At 41.9% G+C, this 10,463-nt stretch overlaps 1 protein-coding gene across 1 annotated transcript; it reads left to right on the top strand.

Moving 5' to 3' along the window:
- Positions 1 to 3,547: 3,547 nt before the first annotated feature.
- Positions 3,548 to 9,720, top strand: LOC136624429 (zinc finger protein 551-like). The gene is made up of 2 exons (XM_066598408.1): positions 3,548 to 3,704; positions 8,231 to 9,720. Exons 1-2 carry the CDS (start codon positions 3,575 to 3,577, stop codon positions 9,286 to 9,288), a joined length of 1,188 nt encoding a protein of 395 aa, XP_066454505.1. The 5' UTR covers positions 3,548 to 3,574; the 3' UTR covers positions 9,289 to 9,720.
- The last annotated feature ends 743 nt before the right edge of the window (positions 9,721 to 10,463 follow it).

The raw sequence follows: 10,463 nt of genomic DNA, 5'->3' as shown, positions 1-10,463 counted from the left end.
TTCACCCTTCTCGACCCACGGTATAAGGAGAACCTTTCCACTTTCATTCCCGAAGAGGAAAGGAGTACGAGAGTGATGCAATACCACAGGGCCCAGGTGGAAAAACTGATGCTAAAGTTCCCATCTGACAGCGCTAGCGGTAGAAGATGTAGTTCAGAGGGCCAACTACCAGGGGAGGCGCAGGGATCAGGCAGCATGTCCAGCGCAGGCAGGGGAACATTCTCCAAGGCCTTTGCCAGTTTTATGTGGGCGAGGAGGAAAAACAGGGGGGGAGCAAAACCCGTACAGTTCTGTTTGTTGTGAACAATGATACTATAAAAGTCGTGAAGAGAATGAAGTGGTAACTTCAGTAGTGGAGGTGCTGCCTGACCAGATGACGCACCACCTAGATGGGTGTGATAGAGTACAAGAATAGAACTAAAAAACTAGCAGTGGAGAAGACGCAACACTCCAGGTTAAAGCAAATAGGAAGTGACTAAAGGTTTGGGAAACTTCTCCTTTTATTTAATAAAGTACGTGATCAGCTTATGAAAACTCGTTTCAGGGATAACCCCTTCGTCAGTTCAGCTGGTGTTTAAAACATACAAGCAATTGGGTCCCAAAAGGGTTAATGATTAGATCTGTTTGACTGTGGAGTGGTGGTCAGCCAGGACAGGAGCAGGAGAAGTTCATGCCAGTTTTATGGCTCCCCAGCCAGGCTGTGTCACCACTCCCCAGTCTAGGCTGAGTCGGAGGGAAGACTGTAAAAAGATGGTGATGGAGTGCGTAGCCGACTGTACCAACATCCTCCGCGATGCCTCTGCTCCATACAACTATAGGGTGTCAAAGCTGGACACATGGCACTAACTTGCGCTGTATGCCCTGGAGGTGTTGGCCTGCCCTGCCGCTAGCGTGTTATTAGAGAGGGTGTTTAGTGCTGCTGGGGGGATCATCACGGATAAGCGTACCCGCCTGTCAACTGACAGTGCCGACAGGCTTACACCCATAAAGATGAACAAAGGCTGGATTTCCCCAGACTTCTCTTCTTCACCGGTGGAAAGCAGCGGAACATAAAGATTCTTTCAGCTGGAACAGGAGAACCATGCATCTTCTATCACCCCAAAAAAGGGGAGAAGTAGTTTAGTCTATCCCTCTCTAATCTTACTCCTCCTCCTAAAACAGCATGTCATCACGCTGAACTGCCAATTTTTCTGCGGGCCAAAAGGCTCTATTAAAACAATTTTTTTCAGAGGGCTGCCTCCAGGCTTTGTTAGCAAATTAACCCCTTAGTGACGGAGCTTTTTTGCTTTTTTCCTTTTTTGTTTTTTCATCCTCCCTTTTTAAAAAGTCGTAACTCCTTTTATATATCCATCTACGTAGCTGTATAAGGGCTTGTTTTTTGCGGGACGAGTTGTAGTTTTCAATAGTACTATTTATTATACCATATAATGTACTGAAAAACTTTAAAAAACTTCTAAGTGGAGAGAAATGAAAAAAAAACGACATTCCACCATCTTTCAGTGCGTACTGTTTCTACGGCGCACAAACTGCAACAAAAATGACCTGATAACTTTATTCTATGGGTCAGTACGATTACTCAATACCAAACTTGTATATATTTTTTTTAATTTTTGCTGTAGTACTTTTATTTTTCCGTCGACCTAGTTGAGTGAGGGCTCATTTTGTGCGGTACGTCCTGTCGTTTCCGTTGGTACCATTTTTGTGTACAATTACCTTTTTGATAGCTTTTTATTCCATTTTTTCTCGGAGATAGGGTGACCAAAAAAGTGCATTTCTGGCGTTCTTTATTTTTTTTCGCACCACATTCATCGTGGAGGTAAAATAATGCATTAATTTAATTGATCAGACTTTTACGGACGCAGCAAACACGTATTTTTGGTTTAATATTTTGATTTTTTTTTTTATTGCAAATATGGCAAAAGGGTTTTTTTTTTAGAACTATTATTATTTTTCATTTTAAATAATTATTAAAATTTTTTGTTCTTATTTTTATACTTTCTTTTAGTTCTTCTAGAGGACCACAACATGCGATGCTTTGATCGCTCCTGCAGTATGACATAATGCTATAGCATTACGTCACACTGCTTTTTGACAGGCAGTCTATCAAGCCACCCCACGGGGGATTTAAATGCCGCTGTCAGAATTGACAGCGGCATTTAAAGGGTTGATCGTCCACGTGTGTCAGCTGTAATAAACAGCTGACTCCTGCACTGTATGGAGGGTGATAGTTGCGCTATCTCCCTCCATACACGTCTTGCAACCGCAGGACTTAAAAACACTATTGGGCCGCCACTAAGGGCTTAAGCAACCAATTTTTCAGGGGTACACCTGTACTCCTGGTACACACATTTTTCCATGCTTCGCCTGTACTCAGAGCAAACCAATTTTTCCTGCCTTTGTCCAAACTCATAGCAAACACATTTTTCTGTGCTTCGCCTATAGTCACAGCAAACCAATTTTTCAGGCTTTCGCCTATATTCATAGCAAACCAATTTTTCAGGCCTTCGCCTATACTCTTGGTACACCAAGTTTTCCGGGAGTCGGCTTCACTCTTGGTACACAAATGTTTCAGGGGTTCACCTATGCTATTGCTACTGAAATGTTTCAGGGTTCCGCCTATACACTTGCTACAGAAAGTTTTCAGGGTTTCGCCTATACTCTTACTACAGAAATGTTTCTCCCCATAAACAGGATTACACGGTAGTTAAGAAAACTTCTAGTGATGGCTGTCAGGCCCCTCTGTCTGATGGATGGGGAAGACCCCTGAGCCCAATCACAGGGTCTCCATCTCACCCCCTGATATTGGAGGAGATCAATGAGCAGAAGATCCTAGAACTCACCAATAAGATGATTGAGCTGCTGACTGGAGAGGTGACGCTGCTGGGAATGCTGGGACATTATACAGTAACGCTAGGGCGGTATAACGTGTCTGGGTGATGACGGTATCATTGTGTTGTCAGGTTCCTATAAGGTGTCAGGACTTCACTGTCTATTTCTCCATGGAGGAGTGGGAGTATTTAGAAGGACACAAGGATCTGTACAAGGACGTCATTATTGAGGACCCCCAGCACCCACCATCACCAGGTAATAGACCGGACTAAATCCACACGGCCTTTATTATTTGTATGTGGAGAATGAATTCAGTGGCTGTCTGTGTTTTCTGCAGGTAGATCCAGTAAGAGAACAGCAGCGGAGAGATGTCCCCGTCCTCTTCTTCCACAGGATGATCAGGTAGATGGAGAGAAGGTCTCATGAAATCTCCCCTCTGGTCTGTAGGACGGCTGGGAAGGTCTTGTGTTCAATCTTATTATATGATTGATACTTGTGTAATGAGAAAGCTGGAGATGGCAGGATTACAGCCGACTGCAGACATTAGATCTCCGCATCTTATCACTATTTTCTGGTTCTGGAGACTTCTGGTTGGAATAAAGAAGCAACAGGTTGGAGTTATACAAGAGACCTGCAGCTATTTGGCCCAGATCACTACTGCTGTCATGTCATTCCGGCTCCTCATACTAATTAATGACCTTTTCTGGCCATATAAAACCTTCCACACGACTTCTCCAACTGTGTGATGACTTTTACAATATTTATTTCACAGCTGGTGAAACTGGAGGAAGATCTGATCCCTATTGATGCTACAGAGACACATGTGAGGGGGGATCAGCCGTGTAAGGAGGAGATCCCTACAGATAACCCCCCAGGTGAGACTACATGAAGAGAAGAGTCTGTGTTGTCTGGGTTTTCAGCTCTATATTCCCTTATTCAGCCATAGTACATATGGAGTCGGCCCCCTCATGGAGGGTTTCTGACAGTTTGGTCATTAGTCTGCCGGAGGTCGTTGTGTGCAGCTCTGCCGGTGCTCCTCCTGTTGTCCTCGCACAAAGGGTCATATGCCGATCCTAATCCTGTGGCTAACAGATCACTATGTTCCTGCACTCTGCAACGGGTACAGATCAGTCATTATAGTTTACTATTTATCCTGGAATACATGGTGATAATTATATTATTTCCTCTAGTATTTTAGTCCGGCCGCAGACGCCATGTAAGAAGTCATCCCCATGCTGCATTCAGCTTCTCCTCACATCGCGTCTGCTGTCGGCTCAGACCCCATGTACTATAAAGAAAGGAGCAATATTGTACAAAGTCCTCCATATCTCTATTTTTTTTTTTAATTGTTACAGGTTACATCTACTTCGGGCAATATCATTTATTGGTCACTCCAGTCCTCTGTTAGTGCATCTGCGTGCGCAGTTACCATCAGGGCGCTCACCCTCTGTAATACGCACATGAAATGAAATTAATATAACCCATTGATTTGAATCTGTTTATTCACAGTTTTTTTAACCCCTTAGTGACTAAGCCTGTTTGCGCCTTAATGACCAGGCCAAATTTTGCAAATCTGACATGTGTCACTTTAACATGGAAAAACACCAGAAAGGTTTTGCATATCCAAGCGATTCTGACCTTGTTTTTTCGACTCATGTTGTACTTCATTTAGGCGGAAAAAATAGACCGATAGAATTTGTGTTTATTTATTAAAAGTGCCAAAATTGGGAAAATTTTGAAAAAATCATCATTTTTTCACATTATCAACTGCAATATCTTAAATATGTGCAAACATAATATAGAAATTTTTGCTAAGATATATATTTCCACCCGTTTACTTTATTTTGGGCGCACATTGGAAAAACTTTAGTTTTTTTTTAACCATTTAGGAGACGTACAAATTTAACATTACTTTTTAGCATTTTGAGGAACAGTTTGTTTTCCTACACCAAGCCAAGATTGGAAAGGCTCATGAGTGTCAGAATAATAGATACCCCCACAAATGACCCCACAAACTACACCCCTTAGTGTATTCACTGAGGGGGTCATGAGTATTTTGACCCCACAGTTTTTTTTCAGGAATTAATTCAATTTAGAGGAGAAAAAGTAAAATTTCATATTTTTGCAAATCTGTCATTTTAAAGACATATTTTTTTCCTATAGTTTACATGAAAATGAGGATTTACACGCCAAAATGGATACCCCTATTTCTCCCGTGTTCAGAAATATACCCATTGTGGCCCTAATGTAATGTTTGAGTCCACAACGGGGCCCAAAATGAAAGGAGTAGTCGGTGTCTTTCAAAACAGAAATTTTGCTTGGTCCTTTTAGGCCCCATAGCACACATGTAGAGTTCTTGAGCGGAAAAAACCCCAACAAATGACCCCATTCTGAATACTAGACCCCTTAAGGAATTTATCTAGGGGTGTACTGTGTATTTTGACCACACAGTTTTTGAATGAATTCAAGCCAACCAAAAGGAAAAAAATGTGATTTTCGTTTTTTTTGGCAATTCTGTCATTTTAAAAAAAGCTTTTTTTGTACAGCACACATATGAATGAAGACTTGCACCCCAAAATGGATACCCCTGTTTGTCCTGTGTTCAGAGACATACCCATTGTGGCCCTAATCTTATGTCTGGATGCACAACAGGGCCCAAAATGAAAAGAGTAGTCAGTGGCTTTCAGAACATAAATTTTGCTTGAAGTCCTTTTAGGCCCCATTGCCCACTTGTAGAGTTCTTGAGCGCCAAAATCATAGAGAACCCCCACAAATGACCCCATTTTGAAAACTAGACTCCTTAACGAATTTATCTAGGGGTGTACTGCGTATTTTGATCCCACAGTTTTTGAATAAATTCAAGCAAATCAAAAGGAAAAAATTAGGATTTTTGTTTTTTTGGCAATTCTGTCATTTTAAAAACTTTTCTTTTTGTACGGCACACATATGAATGAAGACTTGCACCCCAAAATGGATACCCCTGTTTGTCCTGTTTTCAGAAACATACCCATTGTGGCCCTAATATTATGTCCGCATGCACAACGGGGCCCAAAATGAAAGGAGTAATCGGTGGCTTTCAGAACATAAATTTTGCTTGAAGTCCTTTTAGGCACCATTGCCCACTTGTAGAGTTCTTGAGTGGCCAAAACCATAGAGAACCCCCACAAATGACCCCATTTTGAAAACTAGACCCCTTAACGAATTTATCTAGGGGTGTACTGTGTATTTTAACCCTACAATTTTTGAATAGATCTAAGCAAAGCAGTAGGAAAAAATTACGATTTTCATTTTTTGGGCTATTGCGTCAATTTAAAAACAGGTTTTTTTTTTATACAGCACACATATAAACGAAGACTTTCACCCCAAAATGGATATCCCTGTTTGTCCCGTGTTCAGAGACATACCCACTGTGGCCCTAATAGACTTACAGGACACATGGCTAGGCCTACAATGAAAGGAATACCCGTTGGATTTCAGGGTACAACTGAATAAATTTCAGGCCCCATTGCCCACTTATAGAGCCATTGAGCGGCCAAAACTATAAAGAACCCCCTCAAATGACCCCATTTTGAAAACTAAACCCCTTAACGAATTCATCTAGGGGTGTACTGCGTATTTTGACCCCACAGTATTTGAATGAATCTAAGCAAAGCAGAAGGAAAAAGTAACGATTTTCAATTTTTTTGGCAATTTTTTAAATGTAAAAAGTTTTTTTTGTACAGTGTACATAGGAATGAAGACGTTCACCCAAAAATGGATACCCCCGTTTGTCCCGTGTTCAGAAACATACCCATTGTGACCCTCATCTACTTACAGGATGGCAAGGCCTATAAAGGAGGGAACACCCGTTGGATTTCAGGGCACAACTGAATAAATCCCAGGCCCCATTGCTTATTTGTACGGAATAAAAATTGACTCCCTAAAAATCCCCCCCACACACACACTCTGCGCCCTTTTCGGCGTTCGCAAATCTTAGATAAAAGTAATAATGTGAACTGTGTAATATTTCCGAAGACAGGGGTAATTACAGAGGCTGGTTGGGATGGGTACATGGGCAATAAAACTGTGTATCCCCCCTCCTCTCATGCGTTTTGGGGGTATTTCGTGACCTCAGTGGCGGGTATGGGGTGTAAAAAGTGGCGTTCCGTGAGTCTCCGTAAGCTTGCGGATGTGCGGCGGTCTCACACAGAAGGCGCTCAACAAGCTGCTTCTAGAACTGCATGAAGGCGAATGTTCCCGGGGCTTCTTGTAAAATACGTATTACAGGTAGCGGTCTGAATAGCGCCGGGCTCACGCAGCCATAGGCGGAATCCGCTTGCTGTGAGTCCGGCTGTGACCCTGCGTACGGCCGCGTAATGTACTGCACATAACTGCGTACTTACACGGGCGGTCATGCGCAGTACTTTTTTTTCTTCGGGTCCCGGAACACCGGGGACATCGGCGGACCTGAGGTGAAACTTTACTTTTTTAAAAACTTTTTAGCTCTTTTCCACGATTGTCGTTATCCGTCGGATAACGGCGATCGCGGTACCAGGGACCGCTCACCGCGGTCCCCGCTGACATCTCCTGCCTCCCGGCTACCTACAGGAGCCGGGAGCCAGGAGATTTTAAATCTCCCGCGCCGCCGGGCCTTCTGCGCATGCGGCTGACGTAATGCCGCCTGGCACCGCATGCGCAGAAGACCGGCTTCGGGGCCCGGAGAGCGGGGAGCAGCGTGCCGGACCCGGGTGAGTAATTTCAGCTGCCCTGATGGAGCCGTGTGAATGAGCCCGTATCATGTTTCCTCTCCTCTGTTGCTGAAAAATCAGAGTTACTGGGCATGCTCAGTAGGACGTTTCCCACATCTTAGTTCAAATATCAACAGGGTTAGTGAATGGCTACAAACATATCTGTGCCCACTGATAATGGCGGTGCCGGCCTTCTAAAAGTGTCTTTATTCCCCGGTCAGCAGCATATGGTCAGCAGACTGTAGTTGCAGTGCAGTACAGGGCAGTTTACAGCAGGGGGCATCAGCAACTCTTATCTACAGCTCGTACGGCTCCTGCGCTCTGTAACCTTACAGGCTGTATGAGCCGCAGATAAGAGCAGCAGCTGAGAGTGCCCGCTGGATGTAGGAAATTACAGTCACCACACAGGAAGAAACCATTGCAGAACATGTCCTACAATGTGGAAGTACTCAAATTCGATGGAGATGAAAAATGCTGAAAAATTTATGGTCTAAAATGATTGGCCCATTAGGATGGTTGTCAGATTAAGTGCTGCATGAAATATTGTGCCTAATATTAATTTTAAACAATGTTAATAATTGAATTTGTATAAATTTTAAATATAGAAATATAATTTTTAAAAAATCTAATTTTATTATATTCAAATATATTAAAATACGTTTTATTGATGGCAGATGACAATACTAGGAGATCAGAGGGACATCTGATATCAACAGATTGTAAAGTGGAAGATCATGGTATCATACAAGATGCATATGAAGACCATGCTATAATCCCATCTTTATCCTCAACCCTTCGCAGCGAAGATCTAACATCTGATTCTTCTAAACCGTTTCCATCGTCTGATTCATCACAGACTAGTAAGCACTACACAATTTACAGAAGAGATGTTGAACATGAAGGAGTTGACACAGGGAAGAAGCCATATTCATGTTCAGAATGTGGGAAGTCTTTTACAAAAAAATCAAATCTTTTTAGACATCTGAGAATTCACACAGGGAAGAAGCCATATTCATGTTTAGAATGTGGGAAATCTTTTACGCAAAAATCAGATCTCATTAAACATCAGAGAATTCATACAGGGGAGAAGCCATATTCATGTCCAGAATGTGTAAAGTGTTTTAGTCAGAAATCTTGTGTTGTTAGACATCAGAGAGTTCATACAGGGGAGAAGGCATTTTCATGTTCTGAGCGTGGGAAATCTTCTTTAGATAAATCCAAACTTGCTAAACATCACAGAATTCACAGAGGGAAAAGGCCGTATTCATGTTCTGAATGTGGAAAATCTTTTAGATATAAATCAGATCTTATTAAACATCAGCGAACTCATACAGGAGAGATGCCATATTTATGTTCTGAATGTGGGAAATCTTTTATAACAAATACACTTCTTGTTAAACATCTCCAAATTCACACAGGTGAAAACCCATATTCATGTTCTGAATGTGGGAAATCTTTTACATATAAAAGGGTTCTTGTTAGACATCTCAAAATTCACACAGGGGAGAAGCCATTTTCATGTTCTGAATGTGAGAAACGTTTTACCGAGAAATCACATCTTCATAAACATCAGAGAATTCACACTGGGGAGAAGCCATTTTTTTGTGCAGAATGTGGGAAATGGTTTAATTCTAAATCAAATCTTGTTAAACATCAGAGTTCTCACACGGAGGAGAAACTATTTTCATGTCTAGAACGGGAAATGCTTTTCTCAAAAATTACATCTAGTTGAGCATGAGAGAATTCCCACAGGGGAGAAACCATAGTCTTGTTCAGAATGTGGGAACAGTTTTAATGCTAAATCACATCTTGTTGGATATCAGAAAATTATATTTTGCTTATCTTTTTAACTAATAAATAGTACAACAACAAAAAATCAAACATTCCTTTCTTCCCAGCACTTGTACTGACAGGCACAGTTCTGCCACCGCTGCTAGAATTGAGCTTAGCTCCAGCCCCAGTGATTTAAGCCTATAGATACTGACTCTAGAGGACTTGATGAGGTATTGAGCTCCCTTCTTCACTCCATTGGTAGCCTCAAAATGAAATCATTGTGTGGCGAAGGTTGCTGTGGCAGACAGAAGCCAAATAATGGTCGCCTGGTCTGCCATGTTCAGTGGCCTAGGGTAGTCAGTTTTTTCACTGACAGTATAAGCCTTACTGTAGTGCAGTAGAATACAAAACCTCCGGCACTTTCGTAGATACCAGAATAAAAACAGTATTTTCTTTAGACATCATGGATAAAAAATATCTTCCAAAAATTTTTTTTGCACTTACATGTTTCGAACATAGTTGTTATTCATATATATTGATGCTATGAATAAGAACTCTGTTAGAAACATGTAAGCGCAAAAACTTTTTTGGAAGATGTTTTTTATCCATGATGTCTAAATAAAATAAGTTTTTTATTCTGGTATCCACAGAAGTGCCTGAGGTTCTGTTTTCTATTGCTGTGGAATGTGCTTGCACCTGTCCATGCACCCGACGGCTGTTGTGTCTGTGCGGTGAGCTGGCGTTATAGATTTATATTACAGTACTGCAGTCTTTCCTCAAACTGATTGCATCTTCAAGTTCTTTTGTGTGACAAATAAATGCAAAAAAAAAATGTTTCTTATCCGTATCATGGGGCGACACAGCTGAAAACCTGGGATATATTTACCGGCATTTGAATGCAGACACTATATCAACAGAAAAAGTGTTGGCTCCTTCCACTAGCTATATTTCCCCTCGAGGCACCAAGATAATCAGTTTTAGCTCAGTGTCCATAGAAAGCAGACCTCTTCATCGTCAGTCTTCAAGTGCCATATTTGGACCCAGGGCATACAGGAGGCAGGACTTTCCCGGTTACCCTGCTGAGGAGGGTGAACAGAACTGTTTAATTCCTCCTGTTGTCTGTCCTGCATCTCC

The sequence above is a fragment of the Eleutherodactylus coqui genome, chromosome 4 (genome assembly GCF_035609145.1).
Source record: "Eleutherodactylus coqui strain aEleCoq1 chromosome 4, aEleCoq1.hap1, whole genome shotgun sequence".
Taxonomy (NCBI): domain Eukaryota; kingdom Metazoa; phylum Chordata; class Amphibia; order Anura; family Eleutherodactylidae; genus Eleutherodactylus; species Eleutherodactylus coqui.
This window is presented reverse-complemented; position numbering and strand designations above follow the sequence as displayed.

What these genes read in the sequence shown, in the direction of transcription:
- LOC136624429 (XM_066598408.1), top strand. Translation starts at nt 3,575, where the DNA reads ATGACTTTTACAATATTTATTTCACAGCTGGTGAAACTGGAGGAAGAT. An exon ending in CCCTACAGATAACCCCCCAG is followed by an intron (nt 3,705 to 8,230) that starts GTGAGACTACAT and finishes TATTGATGGCAG; the next exon opens with ATGACAATACTAGGAGATCA.